The sequence below is a fragment of the Stegastes partitus genome, unplaced genomic scaffold (assembly GCF_000690725.1).
Source record: "Stegastes partitus isolate 25-593 unplaced genomic scaffold, Stegastes_partitus-1.0.2 Scaffold858, whole genome shotgun sequence".
NCBI classification, from domain to species: domain Eukaryota; kingdom Metazoa; phylum Chordata; class Actinopteri; family Pomacentridae; genus Stegastes; species Stegastes partitus.
In genome coordinates, this window is record NW_007578589.1 from 1 (window position 1) to 15,828 (window position 15,828).

Sequence of the window (15,828 nt, forward strand, 5' to 3'; positions counted from 1 at the left end):
AAGAAAGCCTAAAGAGAACCGTTGTGGATTCTCAACTAATGCATAGAAAGACTGGCTATGTCAGGCTTCCCCTCATATGTTATGAACAATTGATACAAGAGAACATTGTGTCTTGAATTGAGACACATTCTGACTCACGGACCATTTATACTTAATCAGATTTTATACATCTCAACCACTCACAGTGTGTTCATGATGTACTTTCACTTTGCAAAGGCAAATTTCTTAACCAATAGGAGTGTGTCGGTTATTTCACATTTAACGATATATCCCGCGCTCTGTAGAAATCCAAAGAAAGTGTATCTGACCCAGTGCTCAGTCTCCATCGTTATGATCACGCTGATATAACCTCGACCTGAAATCCTGCAGCCTGTCCAACCTGCACCATTTCACTCAGTCTGAACTAAAGACAGGAAACTTTCTGTTCCAGTCCAGTCCAAGGTCACTGGTATTTCTGATTTATTAAGACAGGAAGCCGACTTGGATAATTATCTCCAAAACCCCTGAAATCTGAATCGAAATGCTCCTTTTCCCTTTTTTTTGGTATTACTCTTAGTGCTGACAGGATAATGTTAGTAACGGAAATGTGTTCATGACTCTGCGCCTTTATGTAAAAAGAGACCAGGAGCTGTAGATTGATCCGCTGCCTGTTACATAGATTAAGGGATCACCCAAGAGGCAGAAGTAAACTGTGCATGCAAAACCTTTTAACATGTTATCTTTAATATCCGTCAGAAATATTTATGCGTCTTGCAGCAGGTTTTATAAAATAACATTCATGTCTGTTCAAAACTTGTGACTCTTACTGCAGTCATAATGCTGGAAGAAACCCATGCAAAGACAACCGTACCACAAAGTTACCGCGTCAGAAGAGATTCTATTTTAAAACTGTGTTAAAATGAAAATGATCTTTGTCCAAATTGTAATTTTTTGTACAGGTTAAGCAATACTCATATGATGTGACCCTCAATGAACTCTGATCAGAATCAGAATGTCTTTACTGTCACTGTGTGAGAACAACGAAATTAAAAGCATCGAGGTGTAAACAAGGAGCAGCTGTTTGCTTCCTGAGTTGTAGAAACTACTATGGAGGAAGAACAGCAAAAAGATTTCATTAAAGTCAACCCTTAGGAAGTCGTCTTTCTATCAAAGCTACGTATTTCGAAGTTTCATTCCATGGAGCACACCAGCTCACCTACAACTCTGCTCAAACACTGTGAAAGTAGTTATATAATAGCCATGCGTGTTTACACCACCAACGTATTCTATAGGGTAATAATACAGGAAGTCCCACTCTGTAACTTGACACGATTGGTTCCTCAGGTTTGCTACGTACGAAACCTTGAAAGTTTTACTCTGTCCGTTAGCGCTTTTGCTCATTTCGCTCATGATATGTTTTCCAATGAAACAGAACACCATCTTAATGAGATTTTTTTTTTAACTGCTAGCAAAAACAACAAGACAAGCAACACTTAAGGGGTTCAGTACCAACGCGGGCCAAATCACAAAACATCCAAAGTTGAGTTTCATGTTTTTTTGGTCAGTGTTTACGGTCTACTAGTTTGTGGCAAAGTGGTCCAACCAACAGCACACTAGTAATGTCACAATGCCAGTTTGAAGTTTGGCCCATAATGGTTTAGGCATGAAAATCTAGTGGCAAACTGGACCAAGCCACAGGAAGTGCTGATCATTATATCGCGAACGCAGGTAGTTGCACGTTTGCAATTCAAGATGGCGGACAGCACGACCTCAAGCCCCGTAAAAACTCAACTCTTAGGTGAAATAAAAACTTCATTAACCACCACCAAGCATCTATTTCTACCCCATGGTCCTCAGAAGTATCTCTAGTTCCTTATGATGTAAACTCTTTAATACTGTTTAGCAAGACAAACCTTGATTCTGTTTTATTCTCAAAAAGTAGAAAATGTGATACGGCCCGCTTTGGCACTCAGCAAAAGGAAAGGCAAAATTAAAACCTAAATAAGTAATCACAGAGTAGCTGTTTCTATCTCTGGACGATGTTGAAACATCTTTGGATGCTTATAATGACTCCTCCAACATGAACACAAAACTTTGACCCCATTTTTCTCCAAAACTAGTAAATATGGTTTGGTCCACTTTGCCACTAACCCCCTCACTTGTTGACTAACCACGGCTAGTCAAGACAGATCAATCTTTGTTTTCATCTCCTAAAACTGAGACATGAGAGCAGGGTGACAAATCTGAGAATGACAGGCATCGACAGTTGAGACCCAATCAGGAAGCGAACGTCGGTGTCTACATCATCGTTTCCGAAAGTCTCTGTTTCTGTCCATCCAGACAAAAACACAGACTTGGAGTTTTCCAATTAAAATAGGGTTAAAAGTGTTTCCAAAAGCCTTTTAGGGGCCCTATGTTGGTGGGCAATAGGTGTAAATGTAGAAGAGGGGATGCATTTCAGAATATAATCATATTGGAGTGGATGTGGCCTTATTGTAGCCCTGGGGCATTAAAATTTACATTGGAATGCTGCAGATTAAGATTGAAATAAAGATAAGGCTACTGATATGCTGTATTAATCAGACTAACTTCAAAAAAAAGCTCAAAACCAGAAGTGAACTGACCTTCTAACAGGTTTTGTCTCTGTATCTAGGTTTTGCTGTACCATGACCATAAGAACTATTGTTGTTGTTGTTCTGGGCGGCCCTTTGTACATTGATCTGCTGCCTAAATACTTACTGTGTATTAATCTATTAATTAATGTGTATTAACACCCGTGTGTATTAATCCGTGGCTTAAAATAGTCCCCAACAAAAGTGCTGTTGCTCCTGTTAGCTAAAAATCCCAGTGTCCATCTATTTTAGAAAATGATTTAGCCTCTTTTTCAAAAACTTTATTTACCTTTATTACTAATTTAATTACTTCTTAAGTAAAAACATATGGGATTAAAGCTGACAGTTGCACAAAAGACTACGAAGTTACTGTTTTTTTTTTATGTTTTCATGTAATTTATTAACAATAACAAAGACATGCAAACCATCAACCTTATTGTTTAAGAACCTGTTAAACTGTAAATAAGTGTGATGGTCCCCCCTGCAGCGGAGCGTCGACTCCGAATGCACGATAATGTTTATTTTCTAAGCAATCAGTTGCCGAGCTCGCTTGTACACAAACCAGCAGGGGGTGGGGGGGGAACGAACCGTGATTGAACTGATTCCCAGATCACCTTCGCTCCCTTTGGCTGCATTCTTTGCGATGACAAAATCTTTGGCAAACAGGCAGCGACTTGCAGCGTTCGCAGTGCCCTGATGTTTCCTTTATCCCGCAGTTTTCCAGAGAAAATACGAGCGATGCTTCTCCAGAGTCGTGTAGCTCTGAAAGGACTCTGAGGGAATTGGCAGACGTGGTTTGTGGGCAGGGCCAACGAGGAAACAGCTGTCTTTCTCATTAGCTCGACTGCAGCGTCTTAAACCCCCTCCTCTCTCTTTCTCTAAACACACATACGTACTGACACCTTGTCCAATCACCTGATGCCTTTAGCGCCTTGTGAACACGGCACACAGCTGTTTCCTGTCATACTGTTGAGGTTTAGATGTGTGGCAAAGCCTGGATTAGAAACCTTGGTCTGGTTTTAGACAAACCATCAGATACTGTAGATTTATCTGAGGTTATTTAGTCCAAAATGAATCGAGCTAGAGGCGTTAACATAAGGTTATGTCACTGCTTCTCTGTTGTCATTCAGAGACAAACCACAGCAAGTGTGAAGTGATGTTTGTATCCGCAACTTATTGTTCGGATGAATCAGTGAGAAACGGCTCCGCTGAGAACCCTTCTGCTGTTCCTTTTGTCTCTCCTACATCTGTAATTTTCCCAGAGATGAAACGATGGCTTCTTGACAGGCCATTTCGGTGACTTACATGTCTTGTAGAGGCTCATAATTCCAAGCAGTCCCTTTTGGCGAATGTATTGTGGAATATGTCTGTGGATTAGGTTTGCATGTGTGGCCAGAAAACTATTAGATTGCATTAAAAAAAAAAAGGCACTGCAGGTTACAGTGAGGATGGGGGATTTTAAGATTCATTGAAATCTGGCAAAGCTGATATTATTTTTACCTTAAAATATTGCTCTCTAATCAAATATAAAGGTGGTATTGGCTCTGTAGGCAGATTCCATGTCCTCCCCTGTAAGTCAAAAGGTGCTGACCCCAGATTTCTCACTAAATTTACACTCCGGATTCCCCGATGATGACCACCTACAATCACGACCACCCACGGTGGCTGTCGCACGCTGTTCCACTTTAGTGTCTTTTGTCTACTTCTGCGCTCAGGAAAGCGCGACCCAAAAGCTGTTGATATAAGCGACAAATCAAACAGAATCTTTTCGATCACTGGACTCCGGCTTCTCTTGAGAAAACAATAGTTATAAACTCTATTCTTACTTTTAATTGCCCAGTAAAAAAAAAAAAAGAAGAGATTCTCAGCTCACTGCGACTCTTGTTTGGTGCCCCAGAGACTGCAATAAAACGGCACTTTTATGACCTTGCTTAGCAACCACTTCTGAAGGGAGACAAAAAAAAAAAGAAGATAAAAAAAAATCACAGCTAAGCTACTCATTTCTTTCCCCACCTTATCAGTTCCCTCTCATCTCTGACTATGACTAGGTGATTAAAATGTGAGATATCTAGACAGAAAGAATCACTGGAAAGTATGAGAACTTGTGAACATGGGTGTAGTTCTCCCACACCACAAAAGTCTGTGAGAGGATGGTTATGGGAGAGGGCTGACAAAAGGGGGAGGAAAATTAGGCTCGCCAGCATTCTTCTCATTTAAAGCTGTAACTACACAAAAAAGCACTCACGCAGTCTGGGCTGGGTCTGCTTGCTGCTTACAAGGAGAGGCACTCTTGTATTCATGGTGGTGCAGTGACAACCTGAGCATTTTTTTTTTTCTTTCCTTTTTCATCCCTTTTTCCCCTTTTTGCTTTGCACACCAGGGAGGCTCATGTCTTTCTTATAGACATGATGGGCTTTGTGCATTTAAGGACTTTCCTTTTTCTGGTGGTCTCCGTGGCTCAGGTTTTGATTGTTACATGTCAAGATGGGAACAGCGGTAAGTGAAGCCCTCAGCTGTTTGTTTTAACACCTAATTGCTGTTGGTTGTAATGTGCGAAGGTGGCTGACCTTCAAACATCGGCGTGGACTTTCTGTTTGTGCAAATAAACTCCTGCTTCAGAGTTTGCTCAACCCACAGAGCGCTTGTGTTCCAGCGGGGGGGAGAAACTTGTTAAAGCGTGCTCTTGATTAGATGAGATGCTCTGTTAGATGAGACAGATTTTTTGTTAAATTTTCTGTGTTGGACTCACAGTGAATTCTCCTTGTACATGACAAGTGAATTTGTTCTGCCGCCTTGTTCAAACATGACCGGTGTGGATGACTGAGACAGACCTTACTTGGTCACCGAAGAGCCTGTCGAGCTTAGAGATGGTTTACAAGAGATGAGAATAGCTTCAGTGAGGATTATCTGCAATTGGCAAACATGTCAGGAAACAGCCCCGCGGACATCTGTCAGTGATTGCGAGTGATGTCACCCCGAGGCTCTGAAAACGAGCACCTTTGCGGTTTTTTTGCATTACCCCCTGCATCGACTCCACCACTTTGGAACATTCATTAGGTGTCACCGCAACTATTCACTTCCCCCCCTCGGACTACATTGTACATCTGCGAAAAGAATTTCAGCACCACGGCTTCACGCGCCTTCGGAGGGAACACAGGCTGCATGTTAATTCAGGGCAGATGTGAGGAGATGCTGTTGGACTCTCTGAGTCACCGGAGCTGCTGATGTCTTCAGCTGGCGAGAGCTGGAACACCTGAATGTTCCTGTTTGACTGTGCTTCCACCTCTTTTTTTTTTTTTTTGGGTTCAGCTGGAGCGTTTGATCCGTCGTGTCGTCACAGGGACCGTGTTGTTTGTGCATGTGATGTCATGGGCCACGGCGAGCCCTGGAAAGTGCTTTTGATGGCTTCCTGGTGGAGTTTGGAGTTAAAGGCACCACAGGCTGTTTATTATTCCAAAAAGCCGTCCCTCCTTCTGGATGATTTTTAAGTTTTTCTTTCATTATGTGATTAACTGAAACGAGTTCTCTTTAGGTTCAGTTCCACATAATGCAGAGACTGCTGAGTGGTGGTGTGACACAGTAGAGCGCCACCCGGTGGTGGATGTGTCAGACTGTTGGTGCTCATTTGATAATTAACACTAATTCTGATGCTGCCATTTAAAAAAAATCATTTTCATTGAGTCTTATGGGCATTGATGAGGATTTGAAAAAGACACAGCAGCTCACAGCTCCACAGGTTTCAGTCATTTTGACACAAAAAATAAATCTTTGTGTTGATGCCAGTTTGTCTAATGAAGCTCTGTTTTAGCAGCTCTCTGCCCTCGTTGGGAAACTCTCTGTCCACATTTGTTCACATGAAACAGCACAGCGATCTTCGCAGGCTTCTTTCCAGTGGAACGGCGGTGGGCGAGGTGATTGCATTTCGACCAAATAAAAACAGTGGAAAGTTCATGGTTTTTGTAGACTAAGGGAAAATGTGGTTCGCCAGCACTGTGAGACAATGTGTGTGTGTGAGGGGGGCTTTCAACACACAATGACTACTTACATTTCTATGGAACGGTTTTTTCTCCTATTTAGCACTTTACATGGTAGTGAAAAAGAAAAACCTGCAAAAAAATTCTTAATATTTAATTCCAGAAAGAAATAAACTCCCTGGCTCACTCTGGGATGCTGCACATGCCCACGGCTACAGTTTATATTGGGAGCTTTTATGAGCAAAATCTCAGCTTCAGATGGAGTGTCGTTAACTGTTGATTAGACTCTTTAATTGTGAGCAGACACGTTCCTTTAGCAACCTTAATGCAACACATTTTTTTCCCCCCAGTTTGTTCTAAGAAGTAAAAGCCAAAGAAGTCAACAAAAGGCTGTGTTGAGGACACGGAGGTTACTGGAAAGATTTCTGAGGGAGCAGATTTTGGTGGAATTCATGAAATCAAATATGCTGCTTTGAAGACTGAAAACATGTTCAAAGCAAATGTTGGACATTTCAGTCGGTACAGTTATACAGCTACTAGATTAGAGTCATATGCCTGCACATGTGCGGAAAGTTTGCTCGCAGAAGAACACAAGTTGGCCTTACAGATCAAGGAGCAGACTTTAAGCTCACAATTGGAAATGTTGACGCCAGCGTAGATTTAAAAAAAATATATATATAGTTCAGTCTTCGTACAAAAAAAAAAAAACTACAACCTGGATTGGAACAAGTGTTCAATGATATTTGGAGTAAGGTTTAAGGATGTGAACATGGAAAAAAGCAGCAAGTCCTGACTCCAATAACAGAAAACAGCAGCGTGTGCCCAGAGTTTCAGCCGAGGAGTGAAATCAGGCCTCTGCGTGAGTGAACTCTCCTCCCAGACGCTGACATAGCTGTAAAACATCTTCAAAGATGCCACTTTGCGCCTCACATCAAAGAGACTCGACACCCAGCCTCCGTGAAACCAGCGGATTACTTGAGATTGTTAGCGGAGTCGCGTTTATCTCGGTTTTTTTAATATTCATCACAGCCAAAACCCAAACGTTTGTCCCTCTCTGAGAGAAAACACATGAGCAGGGAGAAAAAATCTGGTGTTCCAAATCAACAAAAACCTACATGAGGTCACCCTGACTTTCCAATTGGTTCCAGTTGTTGTTGCCACATCACTGACATCGCAACAAATGGGCTGTTTTCTACCAAAGCTCGAAACGTCCAAACATGTGAATTCAACCAGGTCCACAGACGGCTTTGATTAGAAACACATGCTGCATTTTTGAGCTATGACTTGATTACACGCCTCTTTTCTCCCAGAGTTAAGGGGGTCGAGCTCAGCAGATTGTACATTGTCTTGGAGTTACACGTTTTCGCGGTCGTCTGATGTGAAGTGTCTGCCTGTGAAGCTGTGAGGACGTCCTGGTGGCACAAAAGGTGGAGCTGATAGATTTTTAATGCGGCCAGTGCCTGAGAGGACGGCTCCATGGGAACTACTTATAAACCAAATTATTGCAGTCAGCAAATGGAGGCTTAGGCTGGAGGGATGACTTCCAGATGTTTAAAAAAAAAAAAAAAACACACTGGCACAATATGGAAAAATAAAAAAAAAAAAAAAAAAAGTCTTAGATTTAGCTGGGAGGGGGTGAACCGAAAGAGCGGATGTGAAAACATAATGTGTCAGTATTGCTTTAGGGCCGACTTGAGCCGTTCACTGACTCGTGGTGTACCGAAGCAGTTCAAGAGGGTGTCTTATCTCCTGTAACTTTACAGGTTCAAGTTAAAGTAAATGTTTGTTCAAAGGCCGTGCAATTATGGCTCCTCCTGACAGGTTTCCTGGTGCTTGATTGGCACTTACTCACCCATCCGTCCTCTGTGATCCTCTCAGCCGGTCCCTGTAGGAGGATGACAGGACAGAACGTAAACACAGAACAGGCTCAGTTTCCCAAGCGCTGTAATTGTCTTGATTTCATCCTAATTACCGATGCGCTTCTCACGCTCGTCGCAGAGCCAGAAGCTCGGCCGCTGCAGTCACGTGTGACGTGTCAGAGCTGAATAAACAACACTCATTTTAAAGATTTAATGATTTCACACGTAAGGTTGAGTTTACTTGTCAGGAGGAGTTCCCCTCTGGAATCAGTTGTTCTGATTGTGCCTTTAGTGATTTAATAGTGATATCATCTGAAGGTGGGAGCTTTTACAGAAGTCAGCATTAGATGGTCATTAGCATTTTGGGCTACGTAGGATGAAGCTTCAAATGTTTTCTTTCTTTCTTTAAGCTGGTGTAAGCACACATCTGGAAACTGCTAAAAAACAACAACAAAAATCTTAATTTGAAAATACAGCTGTCTTCCTGCAGCTCTCCTATTTCCCCGTTCTGTCCTGAGTCCCTCCAACGGATACATATGCAACACTTCATTTGGACAAAAAAACTAGCTTGACCTAAACTTGAACATAAACATAAAATGAATTAGCCACAGTCACAGCTGTGAGCCTTTGGCTACGGTTACATCCAACACAGCCAGCGAGCTCAGCCTGCTTGGTGTGTGCACAGGAAGCTTAACCACGCATTCTTTGGGGAGGCCATGAACCCTCCAGTCCTAAAAAAAAAAAACTCAATCTGATATAACTGCTATAACCTGTCATAACCTATTTATTATCAATTTACTTCCATTTTTTTCAAGAAACAATAGATGTTTGGCACCTCTCTACAGAGAACACAGCTGTGGACCAAAGCTTTAGGTCCATCCTGTGGATACTGCTGGTGCCAGTGATGCTTTACCCCAAAACTGAGCCAACACCACCTCAACATATTGAGATATTACAGGACATTGAAGTTAGCAGATTGCCAGTCCAAAAGAAGTGATGGCTCAGAATACAGCAGTTACTGGATGTAACTTCAGCTCTATTTGCATCAGTGATATCGGCACATCTTCATTTTTGCAGTTGCTTTTATGTTGTTGTTAATGCTGGAAGAGCAACGACTTCTGCAGAATTTTCCACGACTTTTTGTAGAGATTAACATAATCTCTCTGAGAAGACTTGCGATTTGCCAAAGTCTCCACTTAGGGGTAGATTTTCCAAAGCCTGAAATCAGAGCCAAGAGGAGCTGCATAAGTCTGCACTGAAAGGTTATTATAGAATTCTTGCCCAATGACAACAGCAAGAAGTCCTGCCTACCCCAGCTTTAATCTGCCTCCTGTGGGTTTCCCTGTGAAACACAATACTAAATTGCCAGAGTCCTCCGTCTTTAATTGTTTATATATGCAATGCTTATTAGTTTATAGGCAAACATTATCTTTCTCAACAATTAAAAAGTAATATTGTCCATCCTGAAATGCCAGGAAAACAAACACGACCTTCATGTCAATGCTTCGTGAAGTCAGCTGTTGCTGGTGCACAGCCAGTTTGTCTGTTCACTGGATGTTGATACAGCTGGTTGTAGTTTTTCCAGGAGATCAGGAGCACTTTTTGCCCTCTGGAGCTTATCTTCTGTAGGTTGGCAGGTCTTAACGTAATATAGCACTCCCTCAGAACATGTTCTCCGTCTCTCCCGTGACTCTTACAAAGGCTGCTGTAATTGCTTTAAATCGTCCAATTTCATGAGACGTTATATCCCATCTGGGAACCTCTTTCTCGCTCTGTGTGCTGAAGTGCTTTGGCCCAGGTAGTGATTCAGCAAAATCAGATTACTGCTGAGGGAATTGCCTGTGATTGTCTTAATACAAAATGCATGTACAAATCAGAATTACACTTTGCATAAACAATACGACTTTAAAACTGATAGCTTTTTAACAACTCCTACACTTAGAGATGCAACCTTTTGAACACAATATTACCACAAACATTCTTAAAATGGGATAATGTTGTCTGTGACATCCTCAAGCGCTACGCTTACTTGTTCAAACGCCGCAAAATGGTGACAGTTGGCCATAATTGCAGGTTGTGGGCCGACCGAAATTCTAAGTTATAGCTCGGGTTGTGTATATTACAGCTGCAGAGGGTGAATAAGTGGATCTACATGGGTGTTGGTGGGTGACATGGGTTAGCAATGTGGCCTAAGATATGTTTAGGCTCTTAACAACTTGTTGGACAGCTGATTGACTTTACAGTGAAATGCCTCATGAATGTGTGGTAAAGCCTTGAGGTACCTTTCAGTCCAGGTGGTCTCTGTGGAGCTGAAGCAGAGGGAGCAACGTTCCTACCGTCTGTTAAAAAACAATATCAAATTATATGTTGTAGTAATGAACAATTCATTGTTAGAAAGTGTAGCCCATAAAATCTAGATGGGGTTTCTTACACTTTACCATAAATGCTGTGATTGAGTTGGATCTCTATCCACTGTCAAGAGTCCATTTTTCTACCAAATCGATAAAAAAACAGACTTTAAACACAGAACAATAAGTCCTAACAATGAATCTACAGTTGTCTTCTTTAGTTCAAACATGGGTATTCTCCAAGAAGCTCATGTTCTGAAGGGAAAAAAGAAAAAACAGAGGTTTAGTAGCATTCCAAAACTCATAGTGCTGGAGTCTTTACCCTGTATCCCTGCCAGATCTCAGTAAAGGGTTTGATGTTTCTAAAAATGTCATCTATGATTAAACTCATAGTGTGCAGAACAGATGCATGTATTAGCTGACAGATGAGGTCTTGCTAAGCTTTGGGGTGCATACAGAGTACAGCTATCAATCAATCGGGCTTTATTTGTATATTAGTAGAAGGTAACACAAAGTGCTTTACAGAGCAAACGGAAACTAAAGGATGCCTGACTGTGGGGCTTTGTTCTGACTTTGGGTTTCATTAAAAGGCCACAACAAGAAGACCTGAGGGTTCATAGAAGAAAAGCAAACCTGAATTTGAGGAAGGCCCAAGGACATAAAGAGCTTCAGAGATTTACTTAAAAATATGATCATAAAATGTTTTCTAGAGCAGCCAGGTAGCCACTGTGGAGAGCTGATGTAATGTCTGCTCTTCTTCTGGTCTTAGTCATCACACTTGCAGCTGAGATTTAAAGCAGATGTAGTTGAGATATTTTTTTTTCTTGGAGACCAGATAGCAGACGATTACGACAATGAATCCTGCAGGTAATACTTCTTCTGTATTGGTTTGAGAGAGAAGCAATTGCACTTTGGCAATGTTCTTTAAGTTATAAAAGGCCAGCACCTTGCATGGCAGCTCTGTCGCCATTGGTGTATGAATGTGTGAATGAGAAACATTGTAAAGCGCTTTGGATAAAAGCGCTATATAAGTGACCATTTACCATTTTTATTTATGTTTTAAATGTGATGCTAAAAACTTAGATCGCCCTCAAAGATGATTTTTTTCATTTGTTGTCATGGAATGCTCACAGTTTTGGATTGAGTTTCTCTCTTAATTTTAGTCCCAGTGACCAAGACTTCAGTTTTGTCCGGATTGAACTAGAAAAAACTCCTTGCTATCCATGACTTGATACTTAAAATACAGTTAAAAAGGGCATCGACTGACCTTGGGTCATCAAGAGACATGCCGATATAGAGCCAAGTGTCATCAGCATAGCTAGTTTCCAAGTGGCAGCATGTAAAGGCAAAACAAGTGGAGGACCTAAAATTGAACCTTGAGTAACACCATCATTAATTTTAGAGCTTTTAGATGAACATTCATTCAGGTTTACCAAAAAAAAAAAAAGCTAAAGATAAGAAACAATTTGAACCAATTCAAAACAGTTGAGTGGTCTAGGATTTTTTTTTAATACCCGTATTGGACCTGAGATCATTTACTATGTAGTTCTCTGTACTATGACTGATCCAAAAACCTGATTGGTGTTGATGACAGTTCATAAAAATCATTTACTAGACTAATAGCACTCATAAGATTTTAGGGTATTTAAGACTTTTTTTTTAATTGGCTCATGGTCTGTTGCATCAAAACTGGCATTTCTTATTTAGGTTCCTATGTGACAGACTCACAACATGTCCAGTAGGGAAATTACTTCTTCAATAAAAAAAGAAGGGTGCATTCTTTTAACACAATGTGAGTCTGTGCTGCCCGTTACAAACTGGCCGCAATGTCCAGTCAGTGTTCCCGAACAGACACGTCTCACATTGAGCCAGAGCACTGAAATGTGGAAATGTCTGCTTGTAGCTGGTGACTCATGGCGACCATTTACCCTGGATGATCTCACCAAACGGGTAAAATGCTGCTGCAGAGACGGGGCCAAAAGAGACAGAGAGTTCTGAGAACGCGTGAGTGAAGCTGACATTAAATGAAGAGACTTTGGATGACTGTCAGCTCAAAGCCTTCGTACGTCAAACGTCCTCACCGCTCCGGCCTCAAGTTGTTCAGCGCACATTGTGGAAAGTTAGTACATTTGAACCAGAAAAACAACAAAATCCAAATGCTGGCGTGGTAGTTTACAGTCTGCTAGCTTTAAAATTATATCCATATGAATGGCATCAAATACCAACATTTTGCTTTTGTTGTAAACACAATAAAGCAAAGCCACGTGGGTTTGCCAAAAGAAACAGGATCCGACAGAAAAACCTTGTAATTGCTGCGGTGTTTCGACATTTTTCGCTCAGGATTCACTTAATCAGCCATACGCGTTCCTCACCAACAACTCGCTCAGGTTTACACAGCTTGAACTGTGTTGTGCAGTATGTCGGCCTTTATTTACCTGGGCTAAATTACACCACAAAGTACAGGCTACGAGCCCCATATTTAATCTAACGCTCCCTTTTGTTTCCAAAGCCTTTCACTGATGTGGCCTGGTGTTTAGGGGGAGAGGAGGGGCGAGCTACACATGGGATCATTTCATCATAATTTCATATCTACAGTATGAGGAGAAGAGGGGGGGGATGGAAAAGGAAGAAAAGTACTGGCACAGTTTCAGATCAGAGTTGGAGAGCTGAAGAGAAACGAGGAGGAAGAGGCAGGAACGGAGGATAAAGGCTGGATTCTGTAAAGAGGGAGGAAAACAAGAGTGAGATGGTGAAGGGATGTGGAAGAAATGGCAATGAGGGAATCCCAAAGGACTGTCATCAATGGCAAATACTGTACATCGCTTGGTGTAATTCCAGCACTGGAAGTTATGTTGAAATGGAACTTCCTTTGGAGCAGCACATGTTTTGGCTCTGCTCGTTGTTGTTCATGAGTTTTGTGAGTCAACAGATAATTTTGTGCATCCTAGTAAAATAACAAGACAATAAAGGTAAAGAAAATGTGCGGCGCTACCAGCACTAATATTGGTTTTATGTTACATTTTAACCAAAATTAGGTCAACTTTTGTTGTGATGCCTTTTGAGATTTGTGCAGCTCACACAGCTGTTGATGACACATGGAACCAAGTATGCAACTGTTGCTGATGGAAGGGAGGAGCTGCAGCAAACAAACAGATCTGCCAAGAAATAATCCACCGTTTGGCACCGAGGACGTTTAAAGAACGCTCTCACGATTCTAGTAAAAAAAAAAAAAAAGCTTTTCATTGGTTGATGCAGTTATTGCTGTTCTGCCATAATGTCATGGGTGGGAACATTGCCCTCATACGTCTCTCATTAGGAAAGAAAAAGCAGATTGCTGTGTGAGTATGAGTGAGAAAATGCATTTACTTATAAGTTAAACTACAATTGAATATTACCTGATTTCTTTCTAAACCTAAAGAAACTAAAATATTTCTATGAAATAACACCACATTTTATCATTGGCTTTGAAAAGCAGATGTAGTAAAGGCACCCAGGACTCCATCTATAGTGCTGTTCATACACACTGCAAAATAAATCAGCAGCTTTTAGTAAGACATTTATGTGCCAGGAAACGTGACTCACATGCATCTGTTCCCAGCGCATCCGATTGAGACCAGGTCCACCTTGACCCAGTAAATGTACGGCAGCAAGTTCTGCTCACGAGAAGAATTTAAAAGAAAACCTGGAAATGAAATGCAGAAGATCCTATAATGTAACTGTAAACCAGATAGGTCACAATGACTGTATTGTGGGCTTTACTCTAAGATTGAATTTAATTCTCTTTCTTTGTTTGTTTTGAAAAATCGAGAAAATCTGACTTGTTTCTTAAAACCTGGATCTTATTTTTAGGAGTAAGCACAGTCCTATCATCATTATTATACCAGGACCCTGGATTCTGATGGGTGTGGAATAACTGTTAGGACGGAGAGCTTCAGCAGTTTTAGTATCATATAGTATAGTTTTTTAGCATTCGCTAGCAAGGGTTAAGTTGCTCACAAATGTAATTTTAAACGTCATATTCGAGTGAAGGAGAAAGGTGGAGTAATCACAACAAAAGAGGCAATCTGAGTGTAAAATCCATCTGACATCGCGGAAACTAATGGATGTGGAGAAGGAACAGAGTGTGCCATGTACACATCCTCTGGACAGCTTTTAGCTTTTTGTCGCAGAAGTCATCACGAATGTCTTGTTCATGGAATTGACAGCAACTGTTTTCTCGTTAGAACTGATAAAGCCCTTCTTGTTTAACTAAAAGTTGCCTAAAAATGCATAAATTCTGAGGCTCGGAAACTACATTTTATGATTTTCAAACCCATAAAAATCAAAATCAGTGATATATGTAAACTAATGTCACTCATGTTTTATTACATGTGGCATTTTGTTGGCAAGTAGCCGTTCTCTAAACTGTCCATGTTAATGGATTCCACAGAAGTCAGCGTGGTCTGTAGCTCCTGTTCCGTCCATTATAACTCTTCTTTCAAGTACAGTCATTAGACTCTTGCCTTCTTCTTCTTTCTTGTTTGTAAAGTTCCCCTGATGGCTGTTACGGATATTAATCTCAAACACATTTTGAGTAATCCTATTTTATCCTTCTAATATCACATCAGTACAGCCAAACCCAGACAGTGGGGCTAAAGTGAGGTTTCACAGATACAGTTTTTTCACATGTGACCCCTTTCTTTTGCCAGTGACCTCACTAAACTGCATCTGAACGCTGGCCTGACCTCGTCACCTCTCCGTGTGTGTGTGTGTGTCTCCATCATTTACAAAAATGCAGACTGCAGTAAACTTCAAGAGCTTCATTTAGCAGTAAAGAGAAAGTGATAAACTCTGAGTGTCCCCCGGGGCCTAAAAGTGATGTCACCGCAGGGAAGGGGGCCTCGGAGTCGGCCTCCTCTTAAGACCCTCACTTATCTTTCCAGTCTCAAACACAACCAATACCGACTGCTGTCCAGTACAGCCGCTGCACACTTTATCGTTAATAAGTTTCTCAAAACTAATGACAGATCTGCCCAAGCTGCTATCCCTCGAGAGGCCACTGGGGGCAGATGTGAGG

The 15,828-nt window shown here is 41.4% G+C and overlaps 1 protein-coding gene across 1 annotated transcript in view; it reads left to right on the forward strand.

Moving 5' to 3' along the window:
• Positions 1-4,828: 4,828 nt before the first annotated feature.
• LOC103365627 (collagen alpha-2(V) chain-like) overlaps positions 4,829-15,828 on the forward strand; it is a 48,177-nt gene continuing 37,177 nt past the window's right edge. The window contains exon 1 of the mRNA XM_008293104.1: positions 4,829-5,087. Coding sequence (XP_008291326.1) covers positions 4,997-5,087 — 91 coding nt within the window. The 5' untranslated portion in view covers positions 4,829-4,996. The remainder of the gene's footprint in view (positions 5,088-15,828) is intronic.